The sequence below is a fragment of the Pecten maximus genome, chromosome 10 (genome assembly GCF_902652985.1).
Source record: "Pecten maximus chromosome 10, xPecMax1.1, whole genome shotgun sequence".
In the NCBI taxonomy this organism is placed as follows: domain Eukaryota; kingdom Metazoa; phylum Mollusca; class Bivalvia; order Pectinida; family Pectinidae; genus Pecten; species Pecten maximus.
Window position 1 is genome coordinate 20,927,115 of NC_047024.1, and position 19,291 is coordinate 20,946,405.

Below are 19,291 nucleotides of genomic sequence, written 5' to 3' on the forward strand. Positions count from 1 at the left end.
TTGTGATATCAACCATGAATTTATTCAATAAAGAGCTTTATCATTTTAAATGTGTTATTAGAAATCATGATAAAGAATGTGTAATTCTTGTAAATTTCAAAATAAATATATCCTACGGAAATCACCGAGTATTTCCGATGGCAGACAGCACCAAACACAACAACAAAGCCGGCAGGTTGTTTTGTCTGGAGGGAAGATCGTAACAGCAGTGGTGAGAATTTGCAAATGATTCGAAACAATATGAACGATTTATGTAAATTAAATAATAATCTTTCAAATGTTAAAAATTGTAACGGTAATGTCAAAATACTTGAACACCAGGACGCGATCGGCTTCGATACATGTGCTGATGTGAAGTTGTTGGTTTGGCGTTTATTTGAATTTATGTCCAATGGGCCACCTGTATGCATTCTAGGAAAGGTTGCGCATACTGCGTAGTGAATTGAACTTAATGATGTCATTCTAATTATCATTGCAGTATGTTTGCTATCTGAAAACGTATTAGCATAATTGAAAAATAATGTCAGCGTATCTATTATGTAAGCGGTTATATTGTTAGCTTACTGCTGAATAAAAAAAAAGCGACATGCATTTCAGTAGCCTACTGTAGATAAATTACCAATTGATCTAGGCCTTGTTATATATTCAGAAAAAAAACAAGTATTCCTGAATGTCATCAAGGTTTGACTGTCACGTGCCAACCAAAAAGTTTCGATATTTATTTCTGGACAGACAATTTCACATATGGCCTTGTGTCTGCTACCTAACCAGCAGAATTATTTAATAAGATAATGTCATATTGAGTTTGAATGGTTGATGGTTTTTGTTTCGTAGATGCCTCTGTCAGATTTCACTTGGAGTCTCCAGGCACAAAAACCGTTTATACATGAAGTCTACCCGAACAAAAAAAGAAAAGCACCAGGATTTGGTGATGCAGACAGAGAAGTGCCAAGTCAAAGTGAAAATGGAGAGGTGATTATGATGACTAAAGTAGCCATATTTTTAAATATTTTATTTTTATTATTCAGCATGTAAGAATTCAGGTTTTTACAATGAATGGTGTATTATCAGAGTTGGTATTTAATAAAAATGTTAATTCATAATGTTAATTCGAAATGTGATTAAAATAAAACATACACATGTAGATCTACAGCAATTCTACAATGTACTTACTAGTGCTTGTCAAAAAAAAGTCTGCATTTGAAAAAATATTCTACACAAGAGTATTTTAACGATTTTATATTATTCATGAAGATTTTGAATGAAATCTGATATCCATGAAGATTCTTTGTATCAAATATTTCTTAAAATATTTTTTTTAAAGTCTTGAGATTGATTTTTCAGGTACATTGCATGTACATAATTTTCCTTACTAAAGTTGACATGTACATAAAAGGTGCTAAAATATGTTTCATGTACATGTTTTTGTATGACCTACATTGTTGAGAGAACTTATAGTTATAACCTCAACAATGTATGATTCTGTTTAACCAGTTTGTATCAATGGAAAACAGATTGTTGAAACCAGCAATAATCATGTATTTCAAAATATTATCGAGATCAATTGAAGATATTTTTGTATGCATTCTTTATTATGCCCCTGCCATGACCACGTCCCGTCCTGATACAATGTATCGTGCTTATCTCAGGAACCGCTGATGCGATTGATTCATTCTTACCAAACGGTGTTTCAGGGTTTCAAGTGGCCATGGCAGCAGGGGCATTTATGTCTTACAGACATTTTCTACTTTAATATAGTTTTCCTGATAATGTTGCTTCAAGATTTTTTATCGGTTTCTATTGAAGTTGATGGAAAGCAGTACATTTAAGAGGAGATGTGTGGATGCTTCAGGAGATGATGTAATGGCAGAAGTGAACCACAATATATCAGCCTCTGAGAATCTCAATTTCCCTTCCGTCCAAACATCACAACCACAGGTCAGCTGTCAACAGGTTTCTCAATGGTTTTTCGGGAAAAAATAAACATTAGGCTCAAAACTAATGTTGTTAAAAAAATCTACTTGCTGAAATCCATAATTCACATATTATGAATCATTTTGTTACACTTTCGAGAATTGCACTTTTGTTGCAGACAACAAGCACACAAGCAGCTGCATACCATGTCTAAATCAGTTTTCTCTATATTAACATAAAATTTAAAGAAAACTGTTACTTATTTTATAATGAAGTTGTTTATTTAATTTGTTTGATACTTAAAATGGTATACAAAGAAAGTTGTACAAGGTTTAAAATTTTGTAATTTTGTTTTTTTGCAGGGATGCTGGCCTTTACACCCTCAATCAAATGGAACATTTTTCAACCCTCTAGTCATGACGTCGGGGATGCAGGATGATGAAAGTCTGTGTGGCAATCCCAATCTACCCACAAATCAACAACAACACTTGATATCACAACAGTCTATACAGGACATGCAGCAACCACCCCTAAATGTAATTAATGAAACATGATTTTATTGTAAACTATACATTTACTCAGCTCAGTCATTTGTGTGCCCTTAAACAAGTCAGTATCACTAGTTCTCACAGGGCCATGGAAAGATCTTTCTAAAAAAAAAATTGACTGAGATTCAAATTTATTTGATTAGATATGTGTTGGTTTGCATTTTGATTAGAAGAATAAGATAGGTTTTGACAAATATGATGTTGGATGCTAAGATTTCTCTGGGGATAAACATGTGGGAATCATGAATCTTAAATCAAATGCAATTAGTTTCTGCATGAATTTATCTTCTGTATATTCTTGCCACATAGCTTCACATTTTAAGGGGGACTGCGATTCTCTGATTTGTCATTTGAAATTTTCAATTCAAACATAAATTTGGATCGATGAATATATGTTTTATAATTAAGAAGTTTTCTTACATTTTTTTGTTAACAGGAGGACTGTATGATAATGAATTTAAATGAAGAAACATACTCCACAACAAGTATCAATGTCACTGAAGAACAAATGGCATACAGCACAATGGATTCTGATGGCGTGCCAGACCATGAACAATATAAATTAGAAATGTGTGATTCAAATTGTTTGTAAGTATTGTAACCTTATATATACGATCGTATACAATTAATATTTATAGAATTGAAAGATTTTAATGAAACAGTTTGTGTAGTGTAGCTATTCTCACTTTCCCTACAATAACAGACTCCATTTTAATTTTGGTCATCAGATTATGAAATTAATAAATTTACTTTAAATGCTATAACAGGTGTCTCAAAATATGTTAAAAAAAAATTGCAAATTTAACTGTTCCTTGAAAATGTTTTTTTTCCCAGTACAATAACAGTACTGTATATATGTTATACTTATACACAAGTAATTTTAACTTATGTGATAATTTAATCATCTCTTTGATGAGTTTTCCTACATAAATTACTTTGATATTAAAAGTGTTTGAAGTAAATAGAAAAGCTGATATTTAACAGTATCTTGGGTAATTAGTTTGTCCATTTCTCTCCAATTATATAACTTAAATACTAAGGCCATACCAATTTAATTAATTGTTCTTCGGATTTCGTGATTTCAAAATTGGAGCGAGCGAGCGAATTTTTTTTGTTTTTAAAATAATTTTGAAATCATGAAAATTTGGAGTGAGCGAATTATTTCAGAGGTCTCAATATCAGTAAATGTCTTTGACTGTGTAAATAATGTGAAAACATGTGTTAAACACTTCTTAACTGGTTAAATGTTGTAAAGTAATGACTTGCACAGCACTGAGATAGTGTATAGAGCTACACAAGAGAGAAAGGCACTGTTTAATAGCGTTTTAAATAGAACTATCCATTGAAATTAAAAGATAAAGCCACAACAATATGGAGCAACCTTTTTGCAACCATATATTATTAATTTCAAATTTACCTGCATGAGCAAATCATTTCAACAATAAACTCTATCATTCATTAAGAATGCATATGTATAACAATAAAAAATTCTATGGTGTCTCTATCAACCAAATCCTGAAGTCTAGTGATATGAAAGATGTTTTGATGAAACAGACCAAGGTAATCGCTATTTCAAAATAATCAACAAACACATTGTTAAAACAAAATCAACAGTACTGTATTAATCAAAATTATGCACTGCTAGTACACTTCTGTAAACAAGATTCAAAATTATATAAAATACTTTCCTTGATTGGCACATTAAGTTACAAATGATTTCAATAAAATGACTAGAACCTAATACTTGATTGGCACATAAAAATAAATGATTTCAATAAAATGACTAGAACCTAATACTTGATTGGCACATAAAGTTACAAATGATTTCAATAAAATGACTAGAACCTAATACTTGATTGGCACATAAAAACAAATGATTTCAATAAAATGACTAGAACCTAATACTTATTCAACAAAATTACATACAGGAAACATGGAAATTAACCTACTGATAATTTGGAATGCAAAACAAACCTCTTGTCACCAATAATCACATTAAAATTCAATCTTTCATGGACTGTCATATAAAAATAAGGAACAGATTGAATTGGAATGATTAGAGCCTATAAGATAGTAAAGATACTGATAGATACAAGAATAATATGCCAACCTGCATCAAAAGTGGCAATCCAATCAATCAAATCGTTGTAAAGTTTTTGCAGACCGATAAGTTTACCAGTGTCTTTCGGCTTCTGTGGGAGAGAACGTTTTTTCTGTGATTCCATCACAATGATCAGTACAGAAAAGGCTGACGTTTTGTCAGGAGTCGCTATCACGCTTTCAGGCTTAACTAAAAACTCCAAAAATCTCATGCCCAACTCTTGACACAAAGATAATGTCATCGTAAGCGATGACACAACGATGCTGTCTGCAGACGGGGGTCGACTGCTCGATATACGTATCTCGACAAGAGAGTGTGTTTCGTTTACCTTGTTAAATAAATGTTCAAATGATGAAGCGTCGTCCACCTCCATAGCTGTATGTTGTAGTACATTGTGGCGGCCGCGTTCTGTCGTTACTGATACAACAAAAATACCCATGTTGACACAACTTTTCTTCAGGTAAACCCTCGTGCTTTCATTGTGTTTGACAGTTCACATCACTGTTAAAAAAGCGCTTCAGTTACTGTACTGTGACCTTCGTTTCAAACGTTCAATTGATCCAGAAAGGCGCTTTCTAAATTTTGAAATCGCGAGAATTTTTTCCGGATTCGTCATTTTTCGTTGACGATAAAATAGGAGCGGTAAAATTTTTTTTAAATTTTAATTTTGATTTTGATAAAACAGGAGCGGTAAATCCGACGAACAATAAATTAAATTGGTATGGCCTAAATACCTTATACTGTGTTTGTGTTAAAATTTATCATCTAGATTACAAAAGAAATGTTTTCAATTTTCTGTAGTTATTTATTTATAGTTAAAACAATAAATCATGAATTGTCTTCCAAATTTGTTTGTGGTATTAAATATTCCTCACCAAGAGCTCTGTGTACATCCGTCTAGAAGAAAACCACGAACAATGCATGAGAAGTGTTTTATTTGCATTTCTTGACAATTTACAGGCTACAGCAGTAAGAACAGATTAACACAGGTATTCTTGCAGCCTGTGTCTACCTCATTACCCAACACATATTTCATATTTGTTCATGGGTTGGTCATCCATTACATTTAATATTCATTTTTTGTGTGCAATTTCATGAAAATATATTCATATTTTGCTTTAATATTTAATTGGAAATTGAATCTGACCCCAGAATGCCAAAATAAATCACTTATCCTTTCTTTGGGATTCCTTCTGTGTAATGGAACTGCTTTTCTGGAATAACCCTAAGTAGATTTCTCTATGGAATAGTTTATGGTACCAGTAAGGAATAAGTATTTTACTGAATAGAAATGTTAAGTGTAGTATCATAATGGTTTTGAAATTTAATACTAACACGTATATTTTAAGTCTAATCTTTTTTAGAATTAAAGATATTAACATTTTGTATTTTTTTGTTCAAATTTCTCAGTTCATGTTTGCCTCTGACAAAATTAAACTTGGCTATCACCAGTACCGAAAAGCCTTTATGAAATAACAACTTTACACCCGTTGTTTAATGAGGTTATCAACTGAATCACTTACAACTCATGTTACTTTTCCACCTGTTTGCTGCAATTCATATATAAGAATGCAATCTTCTGTGTTTTTTGTTTGTGTCACACAGAGGCTTATATCAATAGCTAGATGAGCTACCTGGTGCAAATACCTGAGAAAATGCTGAGGTGGAAGAAAGTGCTTCTTTAGCTGTTCATAAGCATTCGATTTCAAGTTTTGAAATAGTTCTGAAACCCATTTTATTAGTTTCCTTACTGGAGTTTTTTTTTTTTATACTGATATAGATACATGTATGTAGAAAACTGTTTTTATTATATGTCTGTTTCGACAGGTTATAATTATGATATAGCTTAATCAGTCTGTTTGTCCAAAAGAACAATTGCTTTTCATTGCTCTACCTGGCTTATTGTAAGATGCATGTTTGATGATACCTTGTGATGGTGTTAAGAACTAAAATACCTAGTTTAAGTTTCAGACATCTGACCCAAAGGTCAAGGTTGAGTCACAGTTACTAAAAAGACTTTGATTTGTCATTTCTAAAACAGTTCTTCCTTGTTATATGGTGATATTAATCAGAATAAAAAAAAATCATATGACTCTAAAGATCAATAGGACCATGTAAATCTTCTTACCTAGTAGATAATTTGTGTTGACATTCAGAATGTTAAAGAATGGTGGCAAGATTCAAGGTCACTAGATCAAAGGTCACGATCACAGAAACAACTTTTGTTTCTCTAAACTCAGTGTTCGATTTTTTTTGTTATAATATTCTGAAGTAGAGCAAATAGAGTATTAAAAACATTGAAAGACTTATAACAGTTTGTATGAAATTCTTAATGTTATGATATAAGCGATAGACAAAAACATTACAGGAAATGAGCATAGATCTGCATGTTAATGATAAACATAATCTTGTGAAATAAATCCAATTATAATTCTTCAAGATCTGAAACAACACAAGTCCTTACACTGCTAACACAGTTGCTGTGAAATTTTTAATTATGTTATTAACAGGGATCCTAATGTTGAGCCAGAAAAACAAAACTAAAAAAAAGAAAGAAAGAAATGTACAAATGTATGGTAGAAAGATTGTAAGCACTTTTATAATCATGCATTAAGACATACAATGTACTCATATATTAAATAGTGAATATGTAACATTAAAGTTTAATAATGTTATAGTTACCATATATAGACTATAAATCAAATGAAACTCAAAAATATAGAAAAAAGATATTATAATCCAAATATATAATATTAGAATGATGTTTCTTTATTGTGATATATTTATTTGTTTGTTTGTTTCAGTGAGGTTGAGCGAAACCCGGTATCCAGTAAAGTGAAATGTTACTGCCGGCCGTCGTGGGAGGGAGTGATGGAGATGAGACCTTATGTTTCTGATTACTACTGATATGGATTTTGTTTATTTGTTATCATACAAATCACACTCAAGTGCATTGTTTTAATATTCTGTATTTTAGTATGAAATGATGAAGTCTTTAAAACACAATGTTAATGGTAATTTACTTCATATTGAAGTAGTATAGATATTGTTCGATAAGTTATGCATTTGGGCTGTATTTTTATTTGAAAAAATCAAAGTGCCATGTTTTAGATACATGTACAGCTATTATCCTTTGTGTTCAAATGAAGAATCATTAATGAAGAGTTAAATGAAAAAATGAAAATGTATTTGTCAAAATCGCGAAAATGTTTTATAAAAGGTTAACACATTGTTTTACATGGCCTATTTGACCAATTCTTGATGGTTGAGGAATATGGAAGAACTTCAGACAAAGTTGTCCCTTCTACCCATTGAAAGCTGGTGTAGATCACTAATATTATTTATGGCGTGAATTGTTATATATGCAAATTTTAGACATTGAGTGACACATTTGTTATTGTTTGTATATAGGTGTATGGTGTACATGTGAGATCCTATCAGATGGATGTATGACTTTTGAATACAGTGTGTTATTGTTAAGATGTAATTTTGCAGACTGTATCTTTTGTTTTTAACTAAAATATAATTTAATGTCTTCAGTAGGTTTGACACGAATAGAACATCTGGCAGCAATATGAATGTTCTGAGAAATTAAATCAAGTATGTTCAAATTTCAGGTTGAAATGAAAATATCAGATTCACTATATCAATTTGAAAGGATATGTAAGTTTTTAAACAAGCTGGCTTTGACACTCTTACGCTGAAAAATGCAGTTAAATAATCTTGCCTCCTTAACTCTAAGACTCTTCTAAAACTCTTCAGATTGTTTGTCTTCACTCTGGTGTCCACTCGGGTGTCCCGAAACTTTATCACTAGCTCTCCACCTCTGGGTTGCGAGTTTGAAACCTATGTGGGGCAGTTGCCAGGTACTGATCATAGGCTGGTAGTTTTTCTCTGGTTACTCCGGCTTTTCTCCACGTCCTCGAATGACCCTGGCTGTTAATAGGAAGTTAAACAAAAACAAACAAACTTCACTAAATAGATCTTCCTGTATACCTGTTCAACAAATTTATTCTTCAATGAATATTTTTGTTTCGTATACATTGGTATATATATAATATACGGTTAACTATACTCTAGAGACAGACATTCCTGTGTATGTATATTTTCAGACATAAACTCCTCAGTAAACATGTTGAGCTGCAATATTACAAAACACCTATTCCTAAATGGCCTAACATTGTTTCTCTCAATAAGTCATGAATATTCAATATTTTTTGTTTACAAAAGCTGTATTTCTGGTATAAAATCTGTATGTCTGATCAAAGTCCTCATATAAAGGTTGCTGTAATACATTGTAATTTGCATAATGAATTTCCCTCGACAAGATTATGAGCACATGAAAATGACTTTTACATTTTATGAGATATTGTATTCTTTTCGAATGAAAATATTGGTATAATTGGTTTGCAGATGTAAAATAAGTTGTTTTGTTAGATATTTGAAAGCCTACTGACACCTAGTCCAACTTATCTTGACATTTTATCAACATTTTTGTTAGTCAGGCCAATATAAAAAAAAACAAAAAAAACATTGGAATAATTCATATAGACACCTAGCTTCCTACCCACATAAAAATAGCTGGATCCTCAAGTGTACCTGTTGAAAGGCTCCATATGCATTCAATATAATTATTTCGTGGGCATACATTTTCATATTTAATAATTGACTCACAAACAGAAAAAAAAATGTTCTAGTCCAACCAATATTGTCATCTTAAATGTTGAACATATTTACTAGCCACAACAATGTCTGTTTTCAGGTATTTTCATATTAAATAAGTACCGATACCTTGATTATGTTGTTCAAAAGACAATGAGAGATATTTCCCCTTAAACGTAGCACATTTGTTTCAGCATTGGTAGCTGTGTTGTTTGAATCTCAGCCTCATTTTCAATTTAAAAATATGGTGTTGATTTTAACAAATTCACATTTACTTATTTCATGCAAGATTGATATTTTTGATATATGTTGATATTCTAGATGTGGTTCACAACGTTCAGATATTGCATTTTCAGATATGCAAGTTTTAAGTTGTTTTATTAGAGAATGAGACAGTGATTTCCGTTGACAGGAAATAAACATATTCCTTTGTTATGTCATTGTTTATAGACATAAATGTTTTACAATGTTCTGTTCATGAGAGATGAGTTGAAGTTGTGCCTAAATATTTTATAGACATTATTTTATCTTTGAATTGTGGAAAAAAGATTTAGGACTGTTTCATAATTATCTGTGTGGGAGGGGTGGGAGGCATTTTTCACAGACCCCACCACCCATCAAATAATAAAACCTATTAAGTATAAGGAATACTAGAAAAGTTGGGATAGATCCCTACCTCTCATCAAATTTTATACAAGTGCCTCCTGCCCCTCCCACTCAAATAACTCTGGAATAGCCCTGAACTAATAAATAGGTTTATTTATTGAATAGTATCATATTGCTGATGATTTGAATCCCTGCCCTGGCATATTTTGGCAGAATTATTTTATTTGTTGACTTAAATTTAGATTTAACATGCTGCATGTTTAATCACTAAAGATCTCAAAATAAGCCATTTTTGCCTTGATAGATCTTGTTTTGTTTTCATTTGATTAGACTCTTTTACTGCTTGTAACTTTTGTATTTTTCTTCATTATTGTTTTTCTCTGCTATTTATCTGCCGCCATATCATATGCTGATATAGAATGACTTATTTTAGCTTTTTTTTTCATTCCACTTTTATACCCTCACAACCGAATTGATGCCTTCTCTGTTGGTCCGTCCTCATAACACAATCGTTAGAGTAAGACGGAACATAATATTACTCCTGACAGTCAAATCAACCAGTCATCAATCGCATAATGTTATTATATAAATGTAGAGAATAGAGCTGACACAGTAGTTGGTGGGGAGATGGATCCTGTGCCTCGACTGGCTACCAGGAGGTATGTAGGGGATTAAATGAATCGGGGATGAACAAGAGTAGGTTAATCAATCAAAACAGGATTGGTCAAAAAATAAACAATAAATATCGGTGACCGAGTAGTTAAGATGTCCCGACACTTTATCACTAGCCCTCCACCTCTGGGTTGCAGGTTTGAAACCATGGGGCAGTTGTTTTCTCCGGGTACTCCGGCTTTCCTCCACCTCCAAAACCTGGCACGTCCTTAAATTACCTTGGCTATTAGTAAAAAAAAATAATAACCATTTATACAAACCAAATACAGAGGTTGAGCATGAATTTATTTACGTCGACCAGTGTCACCCTTTATGTCAAGCTTTGTCAGGATAATAATGAAATAAAACTTTACCCCAAAGTCCACACTTACGTAATTGATTTACCTACTCCCCTTGTGGATACATCTTTAGTAGTTCACCAGTATATTATCCAATATAGGTCACTGTTACCTATATTTTATTCTTCACTGACTTTGGTAAAGATTTGAGAGTTATGTTAAGTTCTATTTCTCCTAAATTGGTCCCACAGGAACTTGCCACATATTCCAAACCCAGTCCATGTCATATTTCATTTATAGACAGTTAATTAGGAATATGCCCCAAGATCCTGTGATAACCCTACATAAGTTGATTTGAACTCGAAAATAGTGCAGGCCCTTTTGGCCTCAATTTTAGGAATACTGTCTCAAATCAGGTTGTTCAGTGCTATTACATCTTATCTTGTTTAGACCAAATGGTATTCTTATGGTTTATCAGTGCTTTTTGATGTAAAGTTAAATCAAAATATGCTTTCCTGTATCTTTGAGATGTCAATTTGGTGGGAATTTCTATTTTATAATTCTTCCAGTACACATTTTTGAATTTGCAATTCCTTTCTAATGTGTATTCATAAGTCCAATTTTGATGATAATGTTCACATTTTCATCAATGATGATAATGAAATTTACATATGTACATGTGTGTGAAAATACATGTACATATATTAAAAATTTATACAATAAAATATTTCTTGAAAATTTGAATAGAATTATATGAAAAAAAGGAAAATTGATTTATCCAAACTTCAGTAATAAATGAAGACACAGTTAAAATGGATGAACTACAAATGTACATGTTGTGGATACCCTTGTATTTCCAAATGAACTGTGAACTGTCATATTAATTATGTAATATAGGTTGTTACAGGGTAGTAAATCACTTCATAATTATATTATTTGATACTTGGAAAGTTCGTAAATGTATGTGAATTTGGTTTCATTATTAGAAAATCAGCATTATATGTAAACAAGATGTGTGGATAGAAAAACCTGCAACTACCATATCCTTCTTATTGCTGTAGTACATACATGTACTGGTAATGTGTAACTATGTATTACTGGTTTGTTGGTATTTAGATCTGAATTTTCACCCGTGAATTAGATTTTCATTCAACCCTATTAATATAAAACTATTTTTTATAGAAATATTTTTCCATTTTTGTTTATTATTTTGGATCAACATGCAACCAACATAATATTGCTTATCAAACTCCTCAACCTTCGTTTGCTCTCATTGTCAATAAATTTTCTACCAGATCAATATAGATTATTTTATGTAGCATACCGAACATCATTGATGAGCCTTGTATTGTGTTAGTCTAATCAGTTTATTTTGGTAAGCATTATTTGCTTTATTTTCTATAGTTTGTTTATGTCAAAAATAGATTTTAAATGTTTTTAAGATTGATGTGTTTTGTTATTTGTTACCTCAGGAACATTTTATAATGGTGTGGTCCTATCCATTGAAGTGTTTTTGTTTGGATGACCATTGTTAGCTCACCTGTCCGTCAACAATTGACTTCTTCTGCTGATCAGAATTTAACAAAATTTGTTAACCAAATTTAGTAGGAAGCATCCCTAGGCTTAGATTCAAATTTATACATATGATGGGACTGCCCTCCCAGGGGCCCGAGGGGTGGAGCCAAAAGAGGCCATTTGGCAATATTGATATTAATGGCTTCTTCTCTGGACCTAAGCAATGTATGACATTGGTAATTCAGTGGTAACATCCCTAGGTTGCTGGGATTCAAATTTATACAAATGATGGGGCCGGGCCCCGAGGGGTGGGGCAAAAGGGATCAATTTGACTGTATTGCTATAAAAGACTTCTTGTATTTTGAAACTATTGAGATTCCCAACCCTTAACCATATACATGTACATGTATAGCATTACTGGGAATCAAAAGATAAAGCACATTCATTTTGTAGAAATAGATTCTGGGGCTTTCTCCACCCTTGAAGACTTTTTTATTTTGTTCAGAGCCTCACTGCATAACCATATATAGCATTCCTGGGCATCAAGAGATGAGCACAATCCCAAATCTCAAACCTGGTGAGCGATACAGGCCCTCTGGGCCTCTTGTATTGTCAGCCAAACATGGCGGTCACTATCTGATGATAGAATTTAGTTTGCATGTTTATTAATCCCCTATCGCTGAAATGGTGGGAAATAAAGGTTTCCTACCTGTCCTTCTGTAAGTCTGCCACTCAATTTTCTGTTCTTGAAAGTTGATATGTAAATTCAGTTTGAGTAGCTACAGATCAGGTTTGGGTTTCAGGGCATTTGGGTCAAGGTCACTTTTTTAAGCGGGGGCTGGTATAGGGGACATGTATTGCTAAAGCAATACTCTTTCAGAATGCTTGTTCAGATAAGTTGCTCATAAATAATTACACAATGTGCAAACTAAATGTGTGGGTTAAAACGAGAGGGCCTGCATCGCTCACCAGGATATTCAAGTAATTATTGCAAAATACTAAAGTTATATTTCAAATAATTTCCCTCTTTAGAACTGTTTCTTCAAACAATGGTTCAACCTACCTGTGGACTAAATCCTTTGTCATTCTTAAAAGAGAAAAAGTATCTTAATTCTATTGTTGTTTTTTTCCTTCTATATTACCTCTATTGGGCCCCCTATCTCCACCCTAAGGGTGTCAGATCTTTCATTTATACAACATGCAACACTGCCAAATAATTCTCCAAACCTTTCATCAAAATCCATTTAGTTGTTTAGGACTAGTAGCGTTTAAAAAAATGTACCCTTTGGCCCAGGTGAACCAAAAGAAAATAATAATATTACTATAAAGAACAATAACTCTGTTAAATTACTGTCAAATAATTCCCATTTTCGATATTGTCAGTATATGGCAGCATACAAAGTTTCATAAAACTTAGTAGATATTTACTCCAGTTAACGTGTTAACAAGGTCCAATAATGATATTATTACAAAGGGCAATAACTGTTGCTGTTGAATAATTTCCATTTTCGAACTCATCTGAGATCTTGACAATATTTCACTACATACAAAATTTCGTCAATCTTGACTGATATTTACTCCAGCTATCGTGTTCACAAGGTCTAGTAACTCTGTAAGTTACTGTTGAATAATTCCCATTTTAGAACTCTTCCAAGACCTTGACAGTATCTGACTGCATACAAAGTTTCATCAAATTTGGTTGATATTTACACTAGTAATAATGTTCACAAGGTAATTGTTGACAGATATATGGATGCCACCGTATGGCATAAGCTCACCTTGGTCCTTTGGACTAGGCGAGCTAAAAACTATGCTTTGTTTATATCACAAAAATTATGAAAAAGTCTTAACAATTTATGTTAGGAAATCACTCTTGTTGGTCTGGATGGAAGCACTCGAGGGGTCTCACTGGGAAGAAACCCACATGGATGGGCAGGTGACCCGTACCTTTTCACGTCGTATCAGGGAAACAAACCCTGGCCGTCTAGGTGAAAAGCAAGTGTGGTATCACTGTGCCAGTCCTGACCACTCTGTGGGTTTCCTTGGTGTAGGGGAGAACCACAGATGGTAGCCGAGGTACCCGATACACTAAAGACCAACATTATTGCTGTTCCTGCGGAAAAATGTCATTTGTGCATTTGTTCAGTTCAGTACAAAACAGATTGTACTAAGTTGGTTAGCTATCTCAATTTCAACCTTTGGTCAATATGAGATCAGAGTTCATATGAAAGGTGACATTTTGTTAATTGAAAATGATGGCAATCTTGATCAGTGTTATTACCTTGAATTTAATAGTACTTTGAAATTACAAATCACCTTTCTGAATATTATAACAAAATCTTTGTTTTAATACAAAACAACAAACTTTACTATTCAGAAAACAACAATATTACATGACAAAACAACATTATAAAAAAATAAATCATAAAAGTAAAATACCCTTCATTAATGTCTACATGTGTGTATAATGACCCATTGGTAAGTGTTCAGAGATCTCTTGAATAAGTATATGTAAATTAGAAAAGGTCACTCACTGAACTGATTCACACTCAATATTTGAGTCCAACATGCAATACATTAACTCATACTTGTAAATTCACAAATTTATTCAACTACTCCTTAACATAGACCATCCTTGGCCCTAGGTGGAAACAGCTATGGCAGGATTTCATAAGTTTTAATCTCTAGCACAAGGACTTGACACAAATATACCGGGTACTTTGTATGTGGACTCTGAGTAAGGAATTTTAAGTCCCTGTGATCTCTAGCTCCTTTACTTAGAACCAATATCACTAAAAAGATGTAGAAAATGTCCAGTCATTGCTTTGGTGGTCCCCTTTAAGATTTAATCTCTAGAACTGCTGGCAGTGACATACACTTGAAGCTGCAAGCTTAAAATGAAATGATTATTTCAAGAACAATTCTAATTGTTACTTGATGGTCCTGCAATCTCTGATTAACCTCAGTCTGATAAAATTAAAATACATCATTACACTATGTTATGTAATACAGATAATTAGTTACATAATGTAGTGTAATGATCTATATTTTAATCAGATTGGCTGAACCTAGAATACCTTAAATTAATATTTCCCACCAAACAAATAGACAACATATCTATTACAGTCATATATAAAAATTTCTGGTGTGAAATACATTGTATATCTAAATTGTTATAAAAATGTCAATTGAAATTGCATTGGATGCTGTACCAGAGACTTGTATATCAGGTATATACGTCTCTGGCTGTACTAAGTCCAAATTTATTTTATATTTCCCAAAGGCTGTTGACAAGGATATGTATAATTACATTACTGTTCGGTGTTATAAGGAATTGAATTTGACCTTAATGCTGTGACCTTTCATCATTTTATGCGAGACACTGGAGGTGAGGCCAAACAAATACAATATTACAGAATCAAACATGCTTTAAATGTTTGATAACAGGTTCATCAGGAACTTGACCCATCATTACCTTGCCATTATGCCAATTGAAACACTTTAAGAAAATCACAGGGACTTGGAACAAAATTTCCAATCCATGTATATTTATATACATGTATATATGTAACCTTGATGCTTATAATACATGTATACTATAGGACCTTGGGGTTAGGAATTTGCCAGTCTCTCTGAGGAAATCCATATCAAATGACTTCAGGACATTATTATATAATGGACACAGTTGAAAATCAGAAATAAATTTTGACTACAGTTAGTAGTATGTTCAAAATTATATTATATAACTGGAATTCATCCGATTGGGAGTATGTGTGAACAATATTAGACAGATCTTACAAATACTGACGGCAACCGGACAAACAACAAAATGTTGGACAGGATACCAACACAATACATGTACATGAAATATTGTATCTAACAAACTTTATCTTGCATGATACCAGTGTAGTATGGTATTTTGACACCCATAGTAAATTGACCCTGGGGTCAAAATACCATTATTCCTGGTAAAGTGACACCAATCTCCCCCTTTACCATGGCAACCCCACCCACTCCCAATTTGCACTGTTAATATTTGATACAACATTTAATAAAAATACATTGAATAATAAATAAAAAAGTTATAGTGACTAGGGGGGGGGGGGGGGGGGCATGACCTATGATTCAAAATACCATTCTACACAGGAGGAACCAACTTGCACAAAAATGATTGATCAAGTTTTTGAGAAAAAAAAAAATATATACAGATGGACAACACAAAAGATTTCAGATCTATGAAACCAAGAAAAACATGTACCCCTACCTATTTAGTACAAGTTAAAATTTGATGGATGGACAAAGTGATTTGATGGATCACAGATGACATTTAGTACCAGCCGAGATAAAAATCATAAATACTGCCTGGTTACATGTTTTCTGTAGAAAATAATTAAACATATTCACAATTCAAGGGAATGTCTGAATTAACTAGAGGTCAAAATGACCTCATTTTTAACATGGGCAAGATCTTGTATAATGGGAAAAAATGGACATGAACACAATATGTATACTGGGTATATTAGTTGAGTAGTACTTGTATGACTGAATATACTGAATTCGTGAATAATATTGATACGCTGAAATACTGTTGAAATATTTAATCATTAGCTCACAACTTGTCTGCAAAGCTCTGACATTTAGATCAACCATAGATACCATATAAAGACAGTGTTATGTTTAAATTTGATGTTTCATTGGAGAAAAATTCAGCATCTTCTATATAAGTCTTACATGTATATGTTACAAAAATTGTGAAAGACTTTTTCATGATCCAAACTTTTACATAAACCCACTGCTGTAGCAAATTTATTACCCTGAATAAAAATGTACACTTCAATATCAAAATATAAAACAATGACAAGAGGCCCATGGGGCCTGTATCGCTCACCTGGTTGGATTTGACCAAATGTCAAAATAATGTTCATGTTCAATTTATTCATACACATACTCTCTAAGGGACTGAAAGACCCTATGGATTATTTTTACAACCTAATTGTGTTTGAAGAAACTAAGTTCCTTAGGGTGGGGAAAGACCCTTGGGCCTCTTAGACTCCGTCCCTCAGGCCCCTGGGTGTTCAGAGTAAAATTTATACAAACTCTGTTCCCCTCCCCCCAAGGATGTTCCTGACCAAATATGGTTCTAATTCATTCATAACTTTATGACTTGTAGCAATTTAAAGACTAATCTCTATTCCCCTATTTGGCCCCGCCCCTCAGGCCCCTGGGGGTTCAGAGTAAAAATTTATACAAACTCTGTTCCCCCTTCTCCCAAGGATGTTCCTGTTCAAATTCATCCATAACTTTATGACTAGTAGCGATTTAAATGATTAACCCTATTTCCTCTATTTGGCCCCGCCCCTCAGGCCCCTGGGGATTCAGAGTAAAAATTTATACAAACTCTGTTCCCCTTCTCCCAATGATGTTCCTGATCAAATTTGGTTCAAATTCATTCATAACTTTATGACTAGTAGCGATTTAAAGGATTAACCCTATTTCCCCTATTTGGCCCCGCCCCTCAGGCCCCTGAGGGTTCAGAGTAAAAATTCATACAAACTCGGTTCCCCTTCCCCCAAGGATGTTCCTGACCAAATCTAATTAAAATCCATGAAAAATTTTATGACCAGTAGCGATTTAAAGACTAATCTCCATTTCCCATATTTGGCTCCGCCCCTCAGGCCCCTGGGGGTTCAGAGTAAAAATGTATACAAACTCTGTTCCCCTTCTCCCAAGGATGTTTCTGACCAAATTTGGTTCTAATTCATTCATAACTTTATGACTAGCAGTGATTTAAAAGATTAACCCTATTTCCCCTATTTGGCCCGGCCCCTCAGGCCCCTGGGAGTTCAGAGTAAAAATTAACACAAACTCTGTTCACCTTCCCCCAAGGATGTTCCTGACCAAATCTAGTTAAAATCCATTAAAAAATTTATGACTAGTAGCGATTTAAAGACTAATATCTATTTCCCCTATTTGGCTCCGCCCCTTAGGCCCCTGGGGGTTCAGAGTAAAAATGTATACAAACTCTGTTCCCCTTCTCCCAAGAATGTTACTGACCAAATTTGGTTCAAATTCATTTATAACTTTATGACTAGTAGCGATTTAAAGGATTAACCCTATTTCCCCTATTGGGCCCCACCCCTAAGGCCCCTGGGGGCCAGACCAACCGTTTATACAAAATTGGTTTCCCTTCACCCAAGGATGTTTCAGACCAAATATGGATCAAATCCCTTTATTCCTACGGAAGAAGAAGGATTTCAAAGAATTTGCTATATTTCCCCTATTGGGCCCCACCCCTAAGGCCCCTGGGAGGCCGACCCACCGTTTATACAAAATTGGTTCCCCTTCACCCAAGGATGCTTCAGACCAAACATGGATCAAATCCCTTAATTCCTGCAGAAGAAGAAGGATTTTAAAAAATATGCTATATTCCCCTATTGGGCCCCACCCCCCAGGTCCCTGGAAGGCTAGACCCACCGTTTATACAAAATTGGTTCCCCTTCACACAAGGATGCTTCAGACCAAACATGGATCAAATCCTTTTATTCCTGCAGAAGAAGAAGGATTTTAAAGAATATGCAATATTCCCCTATTGGGCCCCACCCTCCAGGCCCCTGGGGGGCCAGACCCACCGTTTATACAAAATTGGTTCCCCTTCACCCAAGGATGTTTCAGACCAAATATGGATCAAATCCCTTTATTCCTACAGAAGAAGAAGGATTTTAAAGAATTTGCTATATTTCCCCTATTGGGTCCCGCCCCTCAGGCCCCTGGGAGGCCAGACCCACCATTTATACAAAATTGGTTCCCCTTTACCCAAGGATGCTTCAGACCAAATATGGTCAAAATCCACTTAGTAGTTTAGGACTAGTAGCGATTTAAAGGAAAAGTTGACGGACGGACGACGGAAGACAGACGGACGACGGACGGACGACGGACGACGGATGCTGCGCCATGCCATAAGCTCACCGGCCCTTCGGGCCAGGTGAGCTAAAAAA

General features: G+C 33.9%; 1 protein-coding gene across 1 annotated transcript; it reads left to right on the forward strand.

Moving 5' to 3' along the window:
* Window positions 1-76: 76 nt before the first annotated feature.
* LOC117336580 lies at window positions 77-12,224 on the forward strand. The gene is made up of 6 exons (XM_033897191.1): window positions 77-211; window positions 835-972; window positions 1,807-1,938; window positions 2,277-2,450; window positions 2,899-3,050; window positions 7,368-12,224. The coding sequence occupies exons 1-6, from the start codon at window positions 77-79 to the stop codon at window positions 7,468-7,470; spliced, it is 834 nt and encodes a 277-aa protein (XP_033753082.1). The 3' UTR covers window positions 7,471-12,224.
* Window positions 12,225-19,291: the final 7,067 nt, after the last annotated feature.

What these genes read in the sequence shown, in the direction of transcription:
- LOC117336580 (XM_033897191.1), top strand. Translation starts at nt 77, where the DNA reads ATGTGTAATTCTTGTAAATTTCAAAATAAATATATCCTACGGAAATCA. An exon ending in GGAAGATCGTAACAGCAGTG is followed by an intron (nt 212 to 834) that starts GTGAGAATTTGC and finishes TTTGTTTCGTAG; the next exon opens with ATGCCTCTGTCAGATTTCAC. An exon ending in ATGTGTGATTCAAATTGTTT is followed by an intron (nt 3,051 to 7,367) that starts GTAAGTATTGTA and finishes TGTTTGTTTCAG; the next exon opens with TGAGGTTGAGCGAAACCCGG.